A 24,875-nucleotide genomic window follows, 5' to 3' on the forward strand; every position below is an offset into this window, starting at 1 on the left:
CTGGTGGAATACGCCCTCAGCTTGCCAGGAGCCAGTTTGCCATTTGAGGTGTATGCTAATGAAATGGCCTCCCTAATCCACCTCGCTAGCGAGCTTTTTGAAGCCCTAAGGCCCTTTCTGGTGCCCTGATAGGAGATAAACAAGGCATTATCCTTTTTCCAGGGGTCGGTAACCGCCAGGTACTCTAGGAGACATCTCCTAACGTCTAGAGTGTGTAGTTTCCTTTCCTTATCGTTCGTGGGATTAGGGAGGAAGGATGGAAGGACTATCTCCTGAGTTCTATGGAAACTGGACGCTACTTTAGACAGGTATGCTGGATCGGGTGTAAGAATTACCCTGTCGTCCCTGAATTGTATGTAGGGAGGAAGTCTAGATAATGCCTGGATGTCACTTACTCTACGGGCTGATGTCAACGCTACCAGAAGAGCTACTTTAAGAGACAGGTTTTTTGTGGAGGCTGATGAGATGGAGGCCCCGTTTGAGCCTCCGTCATGGCCGTGAGGACTAGGTTTAGATCCCATGGCATAAATTTATTTCCTACTACCGGTCTGGTCCTGCCTCTTGCCTTAATAAACCTACAGTTGTGGCCAAAAGTATTGACACCCCTGCAATTCTGTCAGATAATACTCAGTTTCTTCCTGAAAATGATAGCAAACACATTCTTTGGTATTATTATCTTCATTTAATTTGTCTTAAATGAAAAAAACACAAAAGAGAATGAAGCAAAACATTGATCATTTCACAAAAAACTCCAAAAATGGGCCAGACAAAAGTATTGGCACCCTCAGCCTAATACTTGGTTGCACAACCTTTAGCCAAAATAACTGCGACCAACCGCTTCCGGTAACCATCAATGAGTTTCTTACAATGCTCTGCTGGAATTTTAGACCATTCTTCTTTGGCAAACTGCTCCAGGTCCCTGATATTTGAAGGGTGCCTTCTCCAAACTGCCATTTTTAGATCTCTCCACAGGTGTTCTATGGGATTCAGGTCTGGACTCATTGCTGGCCACCTTAGAAGTCTCCAGTGCTTTCTATCAAACCATTTTCTAGTGCTTTTTGAAGTGTGTTTTGGGTCATGGTCCTGCTGGAAGATCCATGACCTCTGAGGGAGACCCAGCTTTCTCACACTGGGCCCTACATTATGCTGCAAAATTTGTTGGTAGTCTTCTAACTTCATAATGCCATGCACACGGTCAAGCAGTCCAGTGCCAGAGGCAGCAAAGCAACCACAAAACATCAGGGAACCTCCGCCATGTTTGACTGTAGGGACCGTGTTCTTTTCTTTGAATGCCTCTTTTTTTTTCTTAAACTCTATGTTGATGCCTTTGCCCAAAAAGCTCTACTTTTGTCTAATCTGACCAGAGAACATTCATACAAAACGTTTTAGGCTTTTTCAGGTAAGTTTTGGCAAACTCCAGCCTGGCTTTTTTATGTCTCGGGGTAAGAAGTGGGGTCTTCCTGGGTCTCCTACCATACAGTCCCTTTTCATTCAGACGCCGACGGATAGTACGGGTTGACACTGTTGTACCCTCAGACTGCAGGGCAGCTTGAACTTGTTTGGATGTTGGTCAAGGTTCTTTATCCAACATCCGCACAATCTTGCGTTGAAATCTCTTGTCAATTTTTCGTTTCCATCCACATCTAGGGAGGTTAGCCACAGTGCCATGGCCTTTAAACTTCTTGATGACACCGCACGGTAGACACAGAAACATTCAGGTCTTTGGAGATGGACTTGTAGCCTTGAGATTGCTCATGCTTCCTCACAATTTGGTTTCTCAAGTCCTCAGACAGTTCTTTGGTCTTCTTTCTTCTCTTCATGCTCAATGTGGTACACACAAGGACACAGGACAGAGGTTGAGTCAACTTTAATCCATGTCAACTGGCTGCAAGTGTGATTTAGTTATTGCAAACACCTGTTAGGTGCCACAGGTAAGTTACAGGTGCTGTTAATTACACAAATTAGAGAAGCATCACATGATTTTTCGAACAGTGCCAATACTTTTGTCCACCCTCTTTTTTATGTTTGGTGTGGAATTAAATCCAATTTGGCTTTAGGACAATTCTTTTTGTGTTTTTTCACTTAAGACAAATTAAATGAAGATAATAATACCAAAGAATTTGTGTTTGCAATCATTTTCAGGAAGAAACTGAGTATTATCTGACAGAATTGCAGGGGTGTCAATACTTTTGGCCACAACTGTATTGATCCAATAGTTACTGGCGATGTTGCAGTTAAAAAGGGCCCCTAAGGCTGACACCTGTACTTTAAGGGTGCTGGTGGAAAGCCCCATGTCCAGACCTTTTTGTAAGAATTCTAGGATCTGCGCTATCGGTGTGGACTGCCCAGCTACTACCCCTGAACCCTGAAGGAATCTTTTCCAGATCCTAACGTAGATTTTGGTTGTAATTGGTTTTCTGCTTTCGAGCAGGGTGTTAATTAGGGCTGGGGAGAAACCTTTCTCCTTTAGTAGTGCCCATTCAAAATCCACGCCGTCAGATGTAGGCCAGCCACCTGAGGTTTGTAAACTGGGCCCTGGGATAGGAGATCTGGGATGTTTGGTAGGACCCAAGGGTCGGACACCGACATGGTCATGAGACATGAGAACCATGCCCTCCTGGGCCAAAATGGAGCGATCACTATAATCCTCACCTTGTCCTTCCTGACTTTCCTCATCAACAGGGGTAGTAGAGACAGAGGAGGGAAGGCGTATGCTAGCCCGAAGTCCCATTTGATCAGAAAAGCGTCAACTGCCAAGGGGGCTCTCTCTGGGATTTAGAGAGCAGAACTGAGGCACCTTCCTGTTCTCTCTGGTGGCAAAGAGGTCCACCTCTGGCTGCCCCCATTTTTGTACGATCAGGTCGAAGATGGAGGTTTTTAAAGACCATTCCCCTTGCCTTAGAAGGTTGTGGCATAGGAAGTCTGCTGTGGTGTTTACTTTTCCTTTTATGTGCAGAGCTGTTAAAGACAGGAGATGTTGCTCTGCCCATTGAAACAGCCGCTCTACTGCCTTCATCAGGGGTCTGGAACGAGTCCCACCTTGGTGGTTGATGTAAGCCACGGTGACCTGATTGTTGGAGAATATTCGAACATGGTGACCCTGTAGATACACAAGAAGGTTTTTAACTGCCTGCTCTACGGCTGTTAGCTCTTTCAGGTTGAAGGACATTTCCAACTGATATTACTCCCATAGGTCCTGGATTAAGACCTCCCCCATGTGGGCCCCCCAACCCGTAGGGCTTGCGTCTGTGGTGACTACCCGGGTTACGTTATTCCCAGGGCACCCCTCTGGCTAGATTGTTTTCGTCTAGCCACCAATCAAGGGATTTCAAAGTATGTTGGGACAAAGTCAACTGGCCTTCTAGATAACCGCGCAGGGTTTTTTGATGTCGTAAAACCTCGCCCTGTAGCACCCTTGTATGGAACTGGGCCCACCGGACCGCGGGGATGCAGGACGAGAGAGAACCTAGGAGGGACATTGCCTTCCTAAGAGACATGGTGGGGTTCTTGAAGGCGTTCAGGACCTGATGACGTAGGCGAACTAATTTTTCGGGTGGAAGACGACACTCCTGATTCTGCGAATCTAGGGATAGGCCCAAGAACTGCTTAACTTTCATGGGCTGTAGACGGGACTTCTTAATGTTTAGTAGCCACCCTAACCGTTCCAGAGCTGATTTTGCTTTATGTAATTGATCCAGACAATGGTCTGCCGTTCTGCCTACAATAAGGAAGTCATCTAGGTAGGGGATTACCAGGATGTCTGCTTCTCGTAGATGGGCCATAACCTCCGCTATAACTTTAGTGAACACCCGGGGGGCGACTGCTATGCCAAAGGGAAGGGCGACATATTGGAAATGCTGTACCGACCCCTCTAAATGAACCGCCACTCTAAGGAAACACTGATGAGACGCATGAATGGGTACATGGTAATAGGCGTCTTTTAAATCCAACACCACCATAAAGCAGTTTTCAAACAGTAACTTTATTGTGGAATTGATAGTTTCCATTTTAAATGGCCGAATGACCAGGTATCTATTGAGTGCCTTTAGGTTGATTATGATCCTGTAAGAACCTGTAAGTACTCCTTTATGGCATAGGTCATGGATTTTGGTCTCTAGGGCAGCCTGTTCCGACAGGGAAGACCTGAGCGGGGTGACCTTAAAAGTGTTCCGGGGGACACAGGCAAATTCTAGCCTTAGACCTGAGGCCAAGTGCACACATTGCAGAAATTTTCTGCTCAAAAACCTGAATCCCTTCCCAGAAACCGCACTTATTTTTCCGCTTGCGTTTATTGCGCGGTTTTGATGCGTTTTTGATGCGTTTTTTTTCCGCAGCGGTTTAAAACCGCATGGAAGAGGCCTAAAACGGGGAAAATCCGCAAAATTAATGAGCATGCTGCGTTTTTTACCGCGATGCGTTTTTTTCGCGGTAAAAAACGCATTAATGTGCACAAAAAGTGCAAAATGCATAGAAATGACTGTGCAGCTTATTTTTAGCGGTTTTATAGCGAAAACCGCGGTAAAAACCGCTAAAAAAACGCTGTGTGTGAACACAGCCTGAGGCTACCAACCCCAGGATCCAGTTACTGTTTGAGATCCGTGACCAGGCTTGGTGGAAGTCTACCTCCCACCGGAGCCGCTAGTCATTGGGGAGGTTTCTTGGCCTCACGGGATGCTTCCTGGTGTTCCCCTCCAAACATAAACGCGGTACCTTTTTTCTTCTTATCTTCCCATCTTCCCCGGTCTCTGGATTATCTTCTACGGAAAAATCTCTTCCTAGAAAAGGGACGTCTATAGGAAGGGGTGGGCAGGGAAGGGAATTTCTTTTTATCGTCGCCGGCTTTCTCCAGGAGTTCATCTAGGACTAGTCCGAATAGATATTCCCCCTCACACGGGATGGAGCAAAGCCGGGACCTGGCCTGGATATCCCCGGCCAGCAATTCAGCCATATAGCCCTTCGGGCTGCATTTGAGAGACCTGCGGCTTTGGCCGCCATTCTTGCAGAATCTGCCGAAGCGTCGGCTAAAAAGTCTGCTGCATTCTGGATGGTAGGTAGGGTCTTCAAGATAGATTCTCTCGAGACTCTGTCCTCCAATTGTGATTCCATTATAGATCTGGCTGTGCAGGTAGCTGCTACTGCCGGTCTCAGGGAGCCAGCTAACATTTCCCATGTCCCTTTCAGGTAGGAGTCTGCCTTTTTATCTAGTGGATCTTTTAAAGAAACCATGTCGTCAAAGGGAATAGCGGATTTTTTGGACGCTTTAGCCACTGCTGCGTCCAATTTCGGGGCTTTGTCCCATTTGTTTACCAAGGGGTCCTCAAAGGGATATCACCGCTTAAAAGCCGGTGGTAGGGACCCTTTTCTTTCTGGTTTCTTCCATTCCCTATTGATCAGGTTTTGAACTTTGTCGTTTAACGGGAACGACTTAAGTTTCCTGGGGTCTAAACCACCGAACATTAGGTCCTGCGCTGACTGTTCTGGTTTCATGTCTGTTACCCCCATAGTTCTAGACCCAGGCAGAAACGACTAGCGTCCTCCTCTGAAGAGGATGCAGACGAAGAGGTCGAGGGCTCTGAGGAATCTTCATTTCCTCTAGGGTCAGCTGAGGAGCCCGACCCTGAGAAACTTGCTCTTTTTCCTAGATGATTCCCCATGCCATACGGGCTTTAGGGCTTTAACTTCCGTCCTGATAATTTCCCTTAGACTCGTAGCGAAGTCAGGGGTTTCTTCCGCCACCGTCTGCCGTATACATGACTGGCACAGTTTTTTAGGGTAGGCGTCCGGCAAGGGGCATTTACAAAGGGCGCACTCCCTGTTTTTCGCTTTGTCAGCGCACTTCTTCCCCGGATCACACGGGGGGGGGGGTTGCAAGCTGGATCCTTCAGCCTGGGGGAACTTCTGTGTCCGGATTGTCCAGTTCGTTTTTTCTTTTGCTGGGAGCTTGCCTGGGACCTCTCTGAGGTACGTTCCTGCTCTCGGTTCAGCTGGGTCACGGGAGCTTCTAGCTCATCCATAGCTGCAGATGAGTTAAAGCTTACTTCCTTTTTTTTACAGGGGTATGGTACCCAGGGCCTGGAGGACAGTCTCCTCTCCTCCACACCGTGGGTACCAACCGCACATGAGACGCTTAACTTCCCGCATGGTGGGCATAGCCACATGCGGGAAGTAAGCGATTCTCATGCATTCCTATGGGTGCGGAATCACGGCAATTCTTTGCGATTCCGCACAAAAGAATGAGCATGCTGCGGAAAAAAGCGCAGCATTAGCACAGCATGTGCGGAATGCCATAGGAATGCATGGGGTGCGTTCTGTACACGATTTTTAAGCGTTTTCGCGCCAAAAATCACGGCAAAAACGCTTAAAAATCGCTACGTGGGCACATAGCCTAAAGCAGAAAAACTTAAAGGGAACATGTCATGCCCTCAAACACTATTAACCTACATATGCAGGTTAATAGTCTTCTAAGGGTATGTGCACACGCTGCGGATTCTGCTGCGGATCCGCAGCGGATTTGGCCGCTGCGGATCCGCAGCAGTTCAGCAGACAGTGTACAATACAATGTAAGTCTATGGGATTTACAATCCACTGTGCACATGCTGCAGATTTTACAATACGGAAAAGCTGCAGTTTTGAATTTGCAGAAATGGCCAGGAGCCATTTGGTGAGCTGCATTTCTTGCTACATGTTCACAGATTTACCAGTGGAAAAGCCAAACTTCACATGCCACAAATGCAAGCTTGTGTCCCTGTTGGAGGAAAAGTTGCAAAATCTCGAAGAGAGGTTAGCTACGTTGAAGATCATTAAGGAAGGTGAAGAGTTCTTGGACAGAACAGAATTATCTCTTCATGTTACAGAAAGAGAAGAAATTCGAAGTGCACCTGAAGAAACAGAGGAATGGAGACATGTGACCCAGAGAAACAGGAGGATCAGGAGGCAGTCAGCACCCATACTGCTCAGAAACCAGTACCAGGCTCTCACGCAGGAAAACGATGAAGAAATACATCAGGATAAGACTTTGCCCACAAACAGCAACCTTGTACGCCTTCAGAGTCCTCCTGGATGGAGAAAGAAAAATGTTGTGAAGAAGAAACGGAGAGTGGTGGTCATGGGGGATTCCCTGTTGAGAGGAACAGAGGCCGCTATCTGCAGACCGGATATAACTTCAAGAGAAATGTGCTGTCTTCCAGGTGCAAAAATTAAAGATGTGTCTGACAGGATAGCAGGACTCTTCAGACCTACAGATGACTACCCATTCCTGCTACTACATGTGGGGACAAATGACACCGCAAGAAATGACCTGGAAACCATCTGCAGAGACTTTGAAGACTTAGGCAAGAAAGTGAAAGAACCGGGAGCACAGGTGGTCTTCTCTTCCATCCTCCCAGTGGATGGCCATGGAACAAGGAGGTGGAATAAGATTCTGCAGGTGAACAACTGGCTACGTCGATGGTGCCGTCAGGAACGATTTGGATTTCTGGATCACGGAGTGAACTACTTATACGATGGACTACTTGCTAGAGATGGGGTGCACCTTACGAAGACTGGAAAGCATGTATTTGGAAGTCGCCTTGCTACACTTGTAAGGAGAGCTTTAAACTAGAACAACATGGGAAGGGAAGCAAAAGACCAGAAAAAGCCATACACCTGACAAATGCTATTGAGAACTCTGCTATTAGAAGTGGAAAGGAAGAACAAAGACGAAAGAATCTAATTAATAAAAACATTGGAGAAAGAGAAACCAATCACAAACTAAAATGTTTCTATACTAATGCACAAAGCATGGGCAACAAACAATGAGAATTGGAACTACTAACACAGGAAAAGAAATATGATGTCATTGGAATCACTGAAACTTGGTGGGACAATACACATGATTGGAATACAAGACTAGAAGGATACAACTTATTTGCAAGAAACAGACTTGATAAACGAGGAGGGGGTGTCGCATTGTATGTTAGAAACGCGTATATCTGCACAGAGATTGAAGCTTCAGAGACTGGGAGTTCTGTGGAAACTGTTTGGGTAAGAATACAAGGACAGAACAATGGAAAGGACACCATTGTAGGCATTTACTACAGGCCGCCTGTGCAAGCTGAAGATATGGATGAACTCTTTATGCATCAAATGGCCAAGTTCTCCAAAAAATATGACATAGTTGTCATGGGAGATTTCAACTATCCAGACATTTGTTGGGAATCTCTCTCAGGCAAAACTAACAGGTCAAGGAAATTCTTATCCTCTCTTGCTGACAACTTTATCTTCCAAAAGGTAAGGGAGAAAACAAGGGGAACTGCTACCTTGGATCTAATCCTTATAAACAGGGAGGAAATGGTTGAGGAGGTAAAAGTGGCTGGGACCCTAGGAGGTAGCGACCATGCTATTTTAGAATTTTGGATAACTAGAGGCGGAAGACCTGTGAAGACTCAGACATCAAGGTTAGATTTCAGAAAGGCAGATTTTAAAGGATTCAGAAAGAGAATTGGAGGGATCCAATGGCTGGATATCCTTAAAGACAAAAATGTCCAGGAAGGATGGGAAATCTTGAAAAATGAAATTCTCAAAGCACAGTTGTTAACAATTCCGAAAAGAGGGAAGAATAGGAAGCATTTAAGGAAACCAGAATGGATGAACACAGAACTTAAGCACATGCTAAAATGGAAGAAAAAAATGTTTATAAAATGGAAAGAGGGAAACATATCTAAAGAAGAATATAATGCTGTCTGCAGAACCTGCAGGGCACAAATCAGATTAGCTAAAGCTGAAAATGAATTGAGGCTTGCAAGAGATGTCAAAAGCAATAATAAAGGATTTTGGGGATATGTCAAAAGTAAAAGAAAAGTCAAAGATGCTATAGGATTTTTACAGGATGAAAATGATGAAATGGTAAGACAGGATGTTGAGAAGGCTGAACTTTTAAATTCCTATTTTGCATCTGTTTTCTCTCAGAAAGGAAATGTAACATCAACTGTTATTCACTGTCCTATTAAGGGAATAGAAGAATCCAGGATATCTATATACAGAAAGATAGTGAGGAAACACTTAGCTAACCTAAATGAATTCAAGTCTCCAGGTCCAGATGAATTACACCCCAGAGTACTGAAGGAGATAGCAGAAGAAATTTTCGAACCCCTCTCCATAATCTTTGAAAATTCTTGGAGAACAGGAGAAGTGCCAGAAGACTGGAGAAGAGCAAATGTTGTTCCTATCTTCAAAAAGGGGAAGAAGGTGGACCCAGGCAACTATAGGCCGGTGAGTCTGACTTCTATACCAGGAAAGATCTTTGAACAAATTATTAAACAACATGTATGTCAGTACCTGGATAAGAATGAAGTGATTAAACAGAGTCAGCATGGGTTTGTAACTAATAAGTCATGTCAGACTAACTTAATTTCCTTCTATGATGGTATCACTGATTGGGTGGATCAAGGAAATGCTGTAGATATAGTATATCTTGACTTCAGCAAAGCATTTGACAAAGTCTCTCATACAATCCTTATTGAAAAAATGACTAAGTATGGAATGGACAAGGCAACTGTTAGGTGGATTCATAACTGGCTTAGTGATCGGACACAAAGAGTGGTTGTAAATGGCTGCACATCCAGTTGGAAGAATGTCTCAAGTGGGGTACCACAGGGCTCTGTCCTGGGCCCTGTATTGTTCAACATCTTTATCAACGATTTAGATGAAGGAATTGAGGGTAAACTGATTAAATTTGCTGATGACACAAAGCTAGGAGGGATAGCTAATACTAGAGAAGAGAGAGAGAGGATTCAAAAAGATTTAAATAAACTGGAGCAGTGGGCAGCAACTAACAGAATGGTTTTTAACAGGGAGAAATGCAAAGTACTACATCTGGGCAATAAAAATGAAAAAAGCATATATAGAATGGGAGGAATAGGGCTAAGTGACAGCACAAGTGAAAAAGATTTGGGTATACTAATAGATAACAGACTGAATATGAGTCAACAGTGTGATGCAGCAGCAAAAAAGGCAAATGCAATTCTAGGATGTATTAACAGAAGCATACAGTCTAGCTCACGTGAAGTCATTATTTCCCTCTACTCCTCTTTGGTCAGACCTCATCTGGAATATTGTGTCCAGTTTTGGGCACCACATTTTAAAAAAGACATCAACAAACTGGAGCAAGTTCAGAAAAGAGCGACCAGAATGGTGACCGGTCTGCAAACCCTGTCTTATGAGGAAAGGTTGCAGGATTTGGGAATGTTTAGTTTGCAAAAGAGAAGACTGAGAGGAGACTTAATAGCTGTCTACAAATATCTCAAGGGCTGTCACATTGTAGAAGGATCATCTTTATTCTCATTTGCACAAGGAAAGACTAGAAGCAATGGGATGAAACTGAATGGGAGGAGACACAGATTAGATATTAGAAAAAACTTTTTGACAGTTAGAGTGATCAATGAGTGGAACAGGCTGCCACGAGAAGTGGTGAGTTCTCCTTCAATGGATGTCTTCAAACAGAGGCTGGACAGACATCTGACTGGGATGATTTAGCGAATCCTGCTTTGAGCAGGGGGTTGGACCAGATGGCCCAGGAGGTCCCTTCCAACTCTACGATTCTATGATATAAATGACATGTCAATTCTTTCTGCGGATTCCGCTGCAGTTTGCCACCTATTCCATTGTCCAGGTGTCAAACCGTAGGGGAAAACTGCTGGCCAATCCTCAGGTAAAACCGTAGGTCATTTTAGCTGCGGTTTTACCTGCGGATCCGCAGATACAAATCCGCGGGTGAATCCGCAGCGTGTGCACTTAGCCTAAATCTGTGCCGCTCTAAGAATAAAAGCTGCAGGCTGCCGGGAAGAATAAAGTCCATTTCCTTCTGATAGCCGTGCTTTGTTTGGCGGCCGGGCAGCTTTAAAACGATATTAACCTTACATACACAGATTAATAGCGTTTGGGTACATTACATGTTACCTTTGTTTCAATAGTTGATAGCAGTTAGAATAGGTATATTCATAGAGATATACCTCTCAAGGATATTGCAATCCAAAACAAGAGCAAAGAAGTAATTGAGTTTAAAGCAGAGCTATCTATTTGAAGATCTATTGCCAATTAAAGGGAATCTGTCACCCATTTTTTGAGATATAATGTAAAGATCATTGATTTGTGTGTTACCTAAGTATTCTAGTCGTACTTTTGATCTCCCCTGTCCCCGCACCTTTGATGCAAAAATACCTTTTTTATTACTCTTCCGATTTATGGAAATCGCCGCGGTCCGGTCCGATGGGCGTGGCTTATTCTCCTCCCCCAACCTTGGCTTGCTGGAATATCACAGATGCCACTGTTTATTCGCACCTGCGCATTGATAAGGCCGTTCGCGCTTGCGCAGTATGCTTTTGCCAACTGTGGGCAAAGCATATAATCACTACTGCGCATGCGCTGGTATTTTTCCCTGCGTCTATGACCTGGAAGTCTTCATATGCATATGAAGGCGCGAATAAACGGCGGCATCTGTGATATTCACAGAAGAAATTACATCCAGCAAGCCAAGGGGGGGGGAATAAACCACGCCCCTTCGGACCGGACAGCAGCGATTTCCATAAATCGAAAGAGTGATAAAAAAGAAAACTTAGGTAACACACAATTCAATGATATCTTTACATGATATCTCAAAAAATGGGTGACAGATTCCCTTTAACCCAAATTTGACTTTCACAACAACATAAAGATGAGCATCTCCTCTATTAATTACTACTGTGGCGAGAATATCACCCTATGTGGAATTTTTTTTTTTTCTGTTCCTTTGTCTCAGCAGTCACCTGGACATAGATGGTAAGAGACCTGGCTCTGACTCATTTAGGTTTCTTGGCATGCACTGATCTGGGCAAAATATGTATGTGGTATTTATTTACATGTACTAAATATAGATGTTACCTTTCATTGTAAGCTTTAATTTTTTTTTAAAAAAGTTAGGGATGTGGAAAATTACACAAAATACGTTAAAAAAAACATACAATAAGTCATTTTTGGATGACACATTCCCTTTAAAAGGGTGGTTTCCCACCCCCAAAACTGAACTCTTTAGACCTTAATAAAAAAGGGTCTTAGCACCTATAAAAATCATACTACTAGTGAGGAATAATAGTTATATTACATATGTAAACGAGGGGGCTTCTTCAGTGCACCTTTCGGACCCCTCGATTACCATTCTCTTCTCTGCCCTTTCTAAATCCCCAGTCTATTGACACTGCAGTAGCTGAGAGCAAACAAGTGTCAAGGTGTGCAAGGGTTGAGGTCTCATGCCCCTCTCCTGTGTGTAGGGGCCACTTTCTGCACACAGGACCATAAAGCAGCATGGGTGCGATGCAGACGAGACACATGAAAACGTGTACAATGCCTGTGTGTCGTCACCATGCCCAAAGCCCTAGAAATTTAACTTTTTCTATACCAATTGACAAATCTACATTATCAGTATGATTTTTTTTGGAACCGAGACCCCTAGATGAAGGTCTAAATATTTTTTTTCCAGATTGGGGGATGACAGATGCCCCTTAAAAAAAATAAAGGCAAAACTTGGGATCTGCTAATAATTTGTTTACACTTACACTGAAGGCTTCCTTGATTTTCACACTAGGGTTATCAATGGCCTCCAAAGAAATACCTGACCGCTGGTTAAAAAAAATAAATAAATAAAAAAATTTAGAATAGATGTTCAGCTTTAAAAATACTGTTATATTTAAAAAGTACCCACCTCCCTTTAAGCACCAAAATGGCAAATAAAATAATTCAAGTGATCAGTACACTATAATAAAAAAGCCAATTTTCTGGATATTAAGTTATAATAAGCTTTAACCAAATAAAATTTAAGGTTAGATTTTCTTCAGGAGAAATTACATAGTGTCTGCCGAAAAGAAGCCCTTAACTCGTTCAGAAGAAATCAGCGTAGGGCACTTAGAACCCATTTACAAATTGCCATTGGCAAATAAACCCTAACTAAAGAAGCAGCTAGTTACATGTTTTAAAAGCAAATGTTTGTAGCAGTCTAGAAAAGCAAAAAGTGATGGTCCGCGGCCACACAATGCAAGAGATATATGATGAATATATAGTGCTGCTGAAGGCTATACATAATGCCAATAGGTGAAAGATATAGGAATAAATTAGATGAGCCCCAATAGGGGATATTTAATTTGGAGACAAATATATTAATACTTGTACCAGAAGTTAGGACAGCAACAAACCAGTAATAACCACAAATGGATTGATATTGGGAAATGATATATCACTCATTGTATCTAATTGTACCTTTTCAACAACATAGCTATACCTTGGTCGGTGTACTACCAAAAATAATAAATATATACATTTCGAGCCGAGATCTCAATATGAGCATGCGCCGCCCCCCAGCCCCGCAGCCATTTTCCCGGAGGCCACCACATCGCAGCAATGGATGTGTGGGGCCTACGGGCTTTCAGAAGATGTCGGCGGAGCCTCCGCACCTTAAGCACCGCCGAACCTGCTGCACCAGTCTGGGATGGGAGCCATATCGCCAGACCACTGAACACCCCCTGTGACCATGTTCCACCAGCGCCGCCGATCACCCACTGGTAAGCTGAATTGGGACTGTAAGATGGACCCCAGTTGACACATTAATTTTTTTTCCCTTTATTTTCCCTTTTCATTCTGTAAAATTGTGGTGCATCTCATGGTCTGGTGCGTCTTATAGTCCAAAAAATACGGTAACTGCAAATCTCTTACTTGCAACAAAACAAGCAGTAATAAAAAAAAGTGATCAAAAAAAGGTAGTCATAAAGGGTACAGGTTGTGCGCAAAAACACTGTAACTGCAAATATAGTGTTAATCTGCAGGTAAATAACCTTAAAATGCTGCTGGAACCCTTACTGAAAACATGGCTACAAGGTCTCTGTAGCCGCTAGCTTTCAGTGAAAGGGGTGTGCACAGAGCAATTACAGTCATCGCTTATTAGAATGTGAGCTGCAGCTGTAATTACTCATGAGTACTTTGACAGATCGCTCAGCATCGTAAGTGTGCAGGGCAAATTGTCAATCAAAATGCCGGGGAGCGATTAAAGTCACGCAACTATTCACAGAAATATGCTGATATTCCCATATGATTAGATGGGTCATAGAGATGTCAAAAGTGTCCTTTAGGCGTGTTTATGAGTTAAACACCAGAACACTTTTATAGATTCAAAAGAAAGCATAAGCTACATATGAAGCCTACACTTAATATTGAATCCGTACTCGACTCTGGGTATCGGCCAGGGTGCCTCTGCAAGAATGAAGAAACCCCTTCGCTCTACAATCATGAAGTGATGGATATCCTTAAGAAAAAAAAATCAAATGTGCGTTAAGAAGTTGTAGATGAGACTTACCTGAGGCTGAATATTAAAGGTGGCCTTTTCAGGGTTAGCTCTCTCTTCCTCTTCATGCTTCTGGATTAGATGGGCAACAAAGTCTTCAATTTCTTGATGATATTGCCTATAGAAACGTAATAAGATTACAGATTGCAGCTTTTTTTCCTCAACAATTTAGTAAAGTATATATTTATTCTGCACAAATACAAGGTGGCCATACACCTTGACCAAAAGCTATTTCTACAGATTCCCCATCTCCACCCCTCTTTACACACTTAGTCTTACCTGCGTCTGTTGTCAACAGGTCACTGTCAGACATTTCTGACGGCTGCCCATCTTACTTCCATGAGAACAAAAGCTACTCCCTTCTCCCCCGACATCTGCTTTCGGGGAATAATCGAGTCATCTCTGTACACATTTGATGTAAGGAATTGAAAGACTTACTTTGAAATGACATGGTTCATAAATAGGATCTGCAGCAGCGGTCCATCAAGCACATTATCCACTGACAAGCCACTGAAAAACAGAATAGAAACAAACAAAAAAAACTAAGGCGATGCTCTGAACCACTCAAAAACACATTGCAGGTATACAAGAAGAATCAAGTTCCATGACACTCCTTTATATAAACATTAGGTCACAGAAAAAAATAAATCTTTTGAATTTTCTGAATAACTCCAAAATTATTCACATATTTCAAAAAGATGGCAAAATGATAGAATGGGTATGTGCTGCATTTCCCTGCACAGCAAGTAGTCTGTGTAACACTATGCTGAAAAAAGTCTGCAAAGGGGACACAGCCGTAAATCAGCGCTAGAACTCTGATGGTATATCCAAACAATAACATGGTCTTATTGATTGCTATGAACCCTTGGTTGTGGAATAGTTTGTATATACACTACTTCCAAAGAGTTAGGGATATTTGGCTTTTGGTGAAATTTCAGGATGAACCTAAACTGCACTAACCTTTTCAGGTGAACTTTAAGCACTTGTCCACTACTTGGACTACTTCTCATATTCCTTGCTTGGCCCCATAAAATAATAAAGCTTATACTCACCTCCCGTGCTGGCACCTTTCCTGTGGTGTAGGCACTCCGTCTCCCGGGGATCCCATGTTGTTGTTGTGACACGTGAAGCTGGAACCCAATCAGCACCGGCATCACTGTTCCCGCCTCCTGTAGAATTGAGCCGGATGAGGAAGTCAGATCAGTTGCCGCCCGGACTTCCTCTTCATGTTCGATTTGTCCGACGACGGGGACAGTGACACTAACTAGGATTGGGAACTGGCGTCAGAACAACCAAAAGAGCCCTGGGATCGCGAGTGCCAACGCCCCTGGAACGGTGCCAGCACAGGAGGGGAGTATTATGTTTTGGTGGCGAAACATTTTGATCAAGAAGGGGTTGTATTAGTAGTGGACAAGCCCTCTAATGTGGCCTTCTCTAAACTTCAATGTTTCAGTACTTTATGCACAACTTCCTGTTCTCTAACAAGCAGCTTCATGGAAAAATTCACAACAGGTATTTGATTCATGAATCGGCCAATAAATGTCAGGGCTCAAATAGGATTGGTGTTTAAATAGTTCTCCTCATCATGTTGTTCAGATTTTGACACCATGAGACCAAGATGATACCTAACAGCAGGGCCGGACTGGGACTAAAATTCAGCCCTGGCATTTGAAGTTACACAGGCCCACTAGTCACATGGCGACTATATAATATCTTTGTACACTTGTAGGTTACAAGAAGTGAGAGGAGATTAACACGACTACATAACATGTAGTCAGAGCTGTGCCCAGTATTTCAGCTCAGTCCTATTTATTGCTTTTAGGTACAGTACTCTTCCCAAAGCTCTGTCCCCTTTTGTATGCATGGTGACAGAATTCCTGGCAGAACTGCTATCCATTGGGCAACCAGACCCCCTGGTCATAGCTGCCCCTATCATACCTCCCAAGTTTTGAAGAAGGGAAAGAAGGAGAAAGACAGTGGCGCGCGCAGCACGCCGCTGCAAATTTTAGGCCACGCCCCGGCCACATCCATTTCGCAACTTGTCACACCCATGTCCACGCTCAACTGCACCCATTTAGCACTGCTGGTCACACTGACTGGTACTGAGGGCACAGTGGCTGGCATTATGGGCACACTGACTGGCACTAAGGAAGAGAGAAAACAGAGAGAGAGAAAGAAAGGAGAGTGAGAAAGAAAGAACAGAGAAAGTGTTAGGGTCGGTGGAACGCACCAAATATAAATAATAGTAGATGCGTTCGCCGCCCGGGGTCCACCGTGCGGTAGGCGACAAGACCGCTGCTGAACAATGGCAGATGCACCTAGTAGGTGCGGTACAGCGCTCGGGTTAACGTCACCCGAACGCTAAGGGCGGCTCCGTACAAACACAGAGTCGCTTGGCGAACACTAAAGCAAAGGCGCCGGCCCTGTTAGCGTCACAGAGGCCTGCATGTGGCGTCGCAGCCGCGAACACCAATAGCTGCTGTTACTACAGTGCAGCGGCAGAGAAAGCCGCAAGCATCGGCGCCGAGGACTGGGCGCCGACGGACGCTAGTGTAGGCATGGAGCAAGTGGCATGTAGCTTGCCACAACCCTGGAGCTGCCTATACACACTCGGTCACCACTCGTAATATCAGAGGGTAGGGGTTTCATAATGAGTCAGACACCAGTCCATGCATCCATCACCATACACACACAGAATAATATGCTACACTAGCGCATGGCCGAGCCGCCATGCGGAGCTTTTATAGCCACGCGCTTCCGGGACCTTCCAATACTTTGGGAAGGACCAATCAGATCCGACACAGGACCTGCACATGTGACCCCTGCTCTCCACTGAGAGGGCACGTTGCGGGCATGCCCAGTAGCACGGCACGAGGACTTAACCTCTGCAGCGGTTCCCTGCAAAGCAGGTTGCGCTACCATTGCTGCACCGGAGGTGGCAGCAACATCCAGGCTCACAGAACGAGTCTGAGGAGAATGCCTGGCTCGCCGTGATTGCTGAGCAGGAGTCCGAGCGATCGGAGGAGAATGGGAGACCGCAGGATGTCTGGCTCTGGATTCCCGCTGTGCAGTGCCAGGAATCCGACACCTAACAGAAAGAAGAAAGAACAGAGAGAGAAAGAAAGAGGGGAAAGAAAGAACAGAGAGAGACAGAGAAAGAACAGACAGAGAGAGAAAGAAAGAAGTAAAGGAAAGAGGGGAAAGAAAGAACAGAGAGAGAGAAAGAAAAAAGAAAGATTAGAGAGAAAGAGAGAAAGAAAATGAGGGAAAGACAGAACAGAGAAATAAGAAAGATTCTATAAAGATACTATAACAGCCCGGCTCCCATTGTAGTGCCCACCTGAGCCTCCCAATGTAGGACATATCATGATCCGCTCACATGGCCGGCATCCCCGATTCCAAGGTGATCCCGCTGTCCGAAGAGGACATGGTGACGGAACTGAAGCATTCCTAGTTCCGTCACAATCTCCTCATGAAATTATCTAATTTCCGGTCAGCTTCCAGCACATCACTTCCGGTGGAATGTCATGTGTGAGTTTTAAAATGCTCCTCGGGGCTCCACCGTGTACTCCTGTGTCCATGGGAAAAGCCCACTTTGTATGCTTCGTACACATATGGCTCCACGCCGTACACACACGGCTCCGCTCCGTATAACCCCTGCAGTGCGGGAGGGTTGGAAACTATAACCGCCGTGCCCGCAGAGGGCTGGCAGCAGGAACAACAGCCAGGCCAGTGGCCGCATCAGCTGGCAAGCGGCCAGATGAGCGGGCGCTGCCGCCCGCGGCCCACATGACAGCAGCCCAGTGGGAAAATGCCCGGTTGGTTATATTACCAATCCGGGCCTGAATCTAGCAACAGCAGGGAAAATATTCCAGAGACAAAAACTTCCCCAAGGAACCAACTTCCTTTCCCTTCCCCCAGATCCCCGTCCTCTCTGGTCAGGGCTGGAGTCCATGTGTGCGGTACTTGTACAGCTCAGTGCAGACGGACAATGCACGGAGGACTGAATAGTAGGAATAGTTATAGGGTCTCTCTCTTGGAGACCACAGTGTCGGGTACATGGAGCATATCCATTGTGGGGGTCTCATTAGTGACATGTACCCGTAGCTGTGAGCCACCCAGGACCCTTCAGGGCACAGTGACAGCAACGGGGAGCTGGGCGCCATAAGGCTACACACACATGAATAGTCTCCACTGACGCTGCACTGGCCAAGTCACCAGCCCCGAGCATTGCCATCACAGAGGCAGTGACAGCACGCAGCTGAGGAGAGCACTTACCTCACTCACGGCCACCTCGCAGTTGTCCCCATAGGTGAGCTTCAGTCCGGCGCTCATGGCTGCAGCCAGACTTCCTGCCTCTATGGCAGCGCACACATGGGAGAGCAGCAGGACGAGCCGCGCACATTCCCCGCTCCAGCCCCGCACAACTTCTGCCGCCGGCCGCACACATGAGTGACTCATAAAAATACTGCTACAAAAAGGCTGCATTACTCTGCTCTACCAGGAGTCCTGGTAGAGCAGAGTAATGCAGCCTTTTTGTAGCTGTATTTTTATGAGTCAGACAGAGTCACTCACATCATGGCCCAGTGCCAGCCCAGGCCCAGGGTCGCCACTCGCCAAGTTTGACGCGCCCACCCACGCCATGCGCGCAAATGACCGCGGCTGCCAGGTTTCCTCCTGCTCCTGCTGCGGTCCGGGGGCGGGGCCTTGTCGACCGACGACGTGCAGCGTCGCCACGTCGCGTCACGTTTTTAACCCCCGCTGCCTGCCGCCTTGCCAGAAAATTTAAAGGGCCGGCGGCAGGAAAAAAGAGGCCGACCCACCGCCGCCAGCGGCCCATCACCTCTTGAAAATGGCGGCCCAGCGGGAAAATGCCCGGTTGGGTAAGTGGCCAATCCGGGCCTACCTAACAGTTGATGAACATTACCTCGCCATTAGGAGGCTTCAAGCACGATGTTCTCAGAGGGAAGTGGCAACTGAGCTTAGTGTCAGAGTGTCATCAGCAGATTGCAACAGAGATTGAGAGACTGGAAGAGTCACAGAAAGGCAGAGAAGTGGACATCCTTTGGCCACATCTCACAGGAATGAACCTTTCATTGTCAACAATGCCTTTCTGATCCATAGGACGACTGCAACACAACTCCAAGCACATTTAAAAGAGGTGACAGGCACCCAAACATCAAGTCAGACCATTCAAAAGAGTTTACAACACTGTGGTTTGTGTGCTGGACAACCTGCAAGGGTACCTGTCCTCACCACCAGTCACAGGCATCACCTATGCTGGACAAGAGACCAGTGAGCCTCAGTGCTGTTCACTGATGAAAGTAGATTCATGATAAGCGGAAATGATGGCCGCCAAGGAGAGCACTATGCTTTAGACACGGTTGTCATCAGACGAGCCTTTGGTGGTTGTGCTGCAGTGTGGGCAGGTGGGTCTAGTCAATACAAGCCCCTACTACTTGAATACCATTATTCCAATCATTCTGCCTCTGAATGAACAACACAGGCCTAATTTCATCTTTTTGGACAGCAATGCTCCAGCTCATAGAGTTCTCCTCAATAGGAAACTCCTGCTGAAGACTGGGGTAACTGAAATAGAGCAGCCTGTACTTTCTCCACACCTAAATACCATAGAAAAATCTATGGGATCAGTTGAGTAGAGGGTCGTAACTCTGTACCCCAGAACCTCATTTAATGACAGAAAAACCCACAATGGTCACAGAAATAACTTGAATATGACAAAAGTAATAAATCAAAAATCTATGAATATGAACAAATGAAAGTCAGATATTGCTTTTCAACCATGCCTCCGCAGAATTTAAAAAAAAAATAAAACTCATGAAATAGGCCTAGACAGAAATGATGGTACCCCTGAAAATAATGTGACAAAAGGGACATGTTAAATCAAGGTGTGCACCAATTAGCATCACAGGTGTCTACAATCTTAGAATCAGTGAGTGGGACTGTATAGAGGGCTACAGATACTCACTGTGCTGTTTGGTGACATGGTGTGTATCACACTCAACATGGACCAGAGGAAGCGAAGGAAAGAGTTGTCTCAGGAGATTAGAAAGAAAATTATAGACAAACATGTTAAAAGTTATAAGACCTACTCCAAGCAGCTTGATGTTCCTGTGACTACAGCTGCACATCCTATTCCGAAACTTAAGGCCCCTTTACATTTAGAGATGCACCAGCGATCCCGACAACGATGACCCGGTCAGGATCGCTGGTGCATCGCTAAATGGTCGCTAGTGAGCTGCCAAACAGGCAGATCTCACAGCGATGTAGCGACGCAGCAGCGGTTGTTACTTACCTTTCAGATGCGGTGATGAAGACGTCCTCCTGCCAGCTTCCACGCGTCGCTCGTCGGTGCCAGCAGGAAGCGCCCGACGAGAAATGGAGCTGCGCGATCAGCGACAGACAGCGGGGGAGCCGGTCGGAGGTAAGTATCACACATAGCAATATCGCTGCTGCGTCACAAAATCGGTGACGCTTTAGCGATATCGCTATGTGTAAAGGCCCCTTTTAAGCTCAATGGGACTGTAGCCAACCTCCCTGGACGTGGCCGCAGGAGGAAAATTGATGACAAATCAAAGATGGATAATACAAATGGACCAGAAAAACTTCTAAATAGATTAAAGTTGAACTTCAAGCTCCAGGAACATCAGTGTCAGATTGCACCATCCTTCGCTGTATGAGCCAAAGCGGACTTCATGGAAGACGACCAAGGAGGACACCATTGTTGAAAAAAAAAAAAATCATTAAGTCAGACTGGAATTTGCCAAACTACATGTTGACAAGCCACAAAGCTTCTGGGAGAATGTCCTATGGACAGATGAGACAAAAATTGAACTTTTTGCAAGGCACATCAGCTCTATGTTCACAAACGGAAAAATTAAGCACATCAAGAAGAAAAACACTGTCCCTACTGTGAAACATGGAGGAGGCTCTGTAAAGCCGGTTTCACACTAGCGTTTGTGTGCGCAGCGTAGGGCTGCGTACTTCTTTCTTTAAGATCTGCATATATCCGAATGCGTCTTGCGTACCTTTATTTAACATGGGCCTCATGCGTGTTTTTTTTTTTTAAATTCGTTTTTTAACCACAAACAGAATATACAGTATAAATACTTGCATATGGTGATAAGTACTGTATAGAATATATACATTGCTACATAGTATTAGATGCAAAGCAAAATGTACAGTACAGACCAAAAGTTTGGACACACCTTCTCAGAGTTTTCTTTATTTTCATGACTATGAAAACTGTAGATTCACTCTGAAGGCATCAAAACTATGAATTAACATGTGGAATTCTATAATTAACAAAAAAGTGTGAAACAACTGAAAATATAGTATGTCTTATATTTTAGGTTCTTCAAAGTAGCCACCTTTTGCTTTGATTACTGCTTTGCACACTCTTGGCATTCTCTTGATGAGCTTCAAGAGGTAGTCACCGGAAATGGTTTTCACTTCACAGGTGTGCCCTGCCAGGTTTAATAAGTGGGATTTCTTGCCTTATAAATGGGGTTGGGACCATCAGTTGTGTTGTGCAGAACTCTGGTGGATACACAGCTGATAGTCCTACTGAATAGACTATTAGAATTTGTATTATGGCACGAAAAAAGCAGCTAAGTAAAGAAAAACGAGTGTCCATCATTACTTTAAGAAATGATGCTCAGTCAGTCTGAAACATTGGGAAAACTTTGGAAAGTGTCCCCAAGTGCAGTGGCAAAAACCATCAAGCGCTACAAAGAAACTGATTCACATGAGGACCGCCCCAGGAAAAGAAGACCAAGAGTCACCTCTGCTGCGGAGGATATGTTCATCCGAGTCACCAGCCTCAGAAATCGCAGGTTAACAGCAGCTCAGATTAGAGACCAGGTCAATGCCACACAGAGTTCTAGCAGCAGACACATCTCTACAACAACTGTTAAGAGACTTTGTGCAGCAGGCCTTCATGGTAAAATAGCTGCTAGGAAACCACTGCTATGGACAGGCAACAAGCAGAAGAGGCTTGTTTGGGCTAAAGAACACAAGGAATGGACATTAGACCAGTGGAAATCTGTCCTTTGGTCTGAGGAGTCCAAATTTGAGATCTTTTGTTCCAACCACCGTGTCTTTGTGCGACGCAGAAAAGGTGAACGGATGGACTCCACATGCCTGGTTTCCATCGTGAAGCATGGAGGAGGTGTGATGGTCTGGGGGTGCTTTGCTGGTGACACTGTTGGGGATTTATTCCAAATTGAAGGCATACTGAACCAGCATGGCTACCACAGCATCTTGCAGCGGCATGCTATTCCATCCAGTTTGCGTTTAGTTGGACCATCATTTATTTTTCAACAGGACAATGACCCCAAACACACCTCCAGGCTGTGTAAGGGCTATTTGACCAAGAAGTAGAGTGATGGGGTGCTACGCCAGATGACCTGGCCTCCACAGTCACCAGACCTGAACCCAATCGAGATGGTTTGGGGTGAGCTGGACCGCAGAGTGAAGGCAAAAGGGCCAAAAAGTGCTAAGCATCTCTGGAAACTCCTTCAAGACTGTTGGAAGACCATTTCCGGTGAATACCTCTTGAAGCTCATCAAGAGAATACCAAGAGTGTGCAAAGCAGTAATCAAAGCAAAATGTGGCTACTTTGAAGAACCTAGAATATAAGACATATTTTCAGTTGTTTCACACGTTTTTGTTAATTATATAATTCCACATATGTTAATTCATAGTTTTGATGCCTTCAGAGTGAATCTACAATTTTCATAGTCATAAAAATAAAGAAAACTCTTTGAATGAGAAGGTGTGTCCAAACGTTTGGTCTGTACTGTACATTCCGGTTTACATACCGGATAAAACATAATGTCAGTTAAATTGTACAAGTCTTCATATTATTGCACAAGTAATAAAACCTATTTAACTTCCTAAACTACAACTACAAGAAACTACCATTTCACAGCCAGATTTCACATCATCAATTATTCACCACGTGATGTCTCTACAGAGTAAGATGAGAGGAATTCCACCTCTCCCAGATCTTTCCAAATTTACCCGGGCATCCCCTGTTTCGATACAGTGTACGTTCATATGGGATAATCGAATTCACCAAATCGATCCAGATCCTAAGAGAGGGACATGAGCCCCCATCCACCGCAGTGCCAGTACCTTTCGTGCCATGATTAGCATCTCCCACAAAAAGATCCCAGTATAGTGACCCCATGTCTCCTCATCCCATACCCAAAACAAATCAGTGGCTCAAGGGGAACAGGAGCTTGCACCAGGGAAGTTAATAATGACGTCACCGCCTTCCAATATTGTGCGATAATAGGACAATGCTAGATCATGTGGATAAAGTCTGCATCTAATGAATGACATCTTAAACATTCCGATGATTGGAATCGGCCCATCTTAAAGAGTCGTGTCGGAGTCAGAAATGATTGGTTTATGATATATAATTGTATCATTCTGTTATTAATAGACGGAGACACCCCTATTGGAGACTCCAGAATTTCTTCCCACTCCTCTCCCTGTATATCAGGGATGAGCCTTTCCCATTTCCCTTTAACCGCGTTTATGGCGGATTCCGCCCCTACTGACAGCATGTATGTATACAAAGAGGAGATGAGACCCTGGGGCCCCTGCAAATTAAGGATTCCTATCAAGAGTAGAGACGAAAACGGTAATTAGACCGACCTACCGGTAATTGTGTTTCCAGGAATCCATCCTGACAGCACCCTGGAGGACATCCTTCTCATCCGTAGTGGGACAGGAAACCACGAGAGTTTAAAAGGATCCTCCCCCTACCATCCCTCAGTGATTTCACAAAGTAACACCTCTGGATGGATGCAAAACATAGACTTTATTTAAACAACATTCTTCATACACATGTTACATCACAGTTGTATGGAAATTATTATCGGGAGGGATCTAACAGTGCTGTCAGGATGGATTCCTGGAAACACAATTACCGGTAGGTCTAATTACCGTTTTCCAGGTCACCACCTGACAGCACCCTGGAGAAGTACCAAAATACGAGTATATTGGTCCTAGGGCGGGACTACTGCGTGGAGTACTTTTCTCCCAAATGCAAGCTGTGTGGATGCTATGTCTAGTTTATAGTGCTTGGAGAAAGTACTAATACTGGTCCAAGACGCTGCCCTGCAGATCTGTTCTGCCGAAGCCCCCCCCCCCCTTTCTGCCCATGATGCCACCATGGCTCTGGTTGAGTGGGCTCTAAGGTTCCCTGGGGGAATCTGACCCTGCTCTCTGTAGGCTATGCTAATAGTGGATCTAATCCACCTTGCTATTGTCGATTTTGACGCCTTCTTCCCCTTGTTAGGACCTCTGTATTGGACGAAGAGGTTGCTATCCTGTTTCCAGGGTCTGGTTGCGTCCAGATACCCGAGTACAGTTTCCCTTACATCCAAGTTATGGTAGGCTTTTTCCCTGCTATTTTTGGGAGACTGGAAAAAAGAAGGGAGTACTACCTCCTGATTCATGTTGGAGTTTGACACAACATTGGGAAGGAAGGCCGGGTCGA

General features: G+C 45.1%; 1 protein-coding gene across 1 annotated transcript in view; it reads right to left on the reverse strand.

Annotated features, from left to right (window-relative positions):
• Nucleotides 1-24,875, reverse strand: part of LOC141098343 (zinc finger CCHC domain-containing protein 8-like) — a 236,587-nt gene that overhangs the window by 184,439 nt on the left and 27,273 nt on the right. Inside the window, exons 3-5 of the mRNA XM_073586030.1 lie at nt 14,780-14,851; nt 14,354-14,459; nt 12,567-12,629 (exon numbers count right to left, since the gene is read on the reverse strand). Of these exons, the coding sequence (XP_073442131.1) occupies nt 12,567-12,629; nt 14,354-14,459; nt 14,780-14,851 (241 nt within the window). The remainder of the gene's footprint in view (nt 1-12,566; nt 12,630-14,353; nt 14,460-14,779; nt 14,852-24,875) is intronic.

The sequence above is a fragment of the Dendrobates tinctorius genome, unplaced genomic scaffold (genome assembly GCF_039654945.1).
Source record: "Dendrobates tinctorius isolate UK_male_01 unplaced genomic scaffold, ASM3965494v1 ptg000090l, whole genome shotgun sequence".
NCBI classification, from domain to species: Eukaryota; Metazoa; Chordata; class Amphibia; order Anura; family Dendrobatidae; genus Dendrobates; species Dendrobates tinctorius.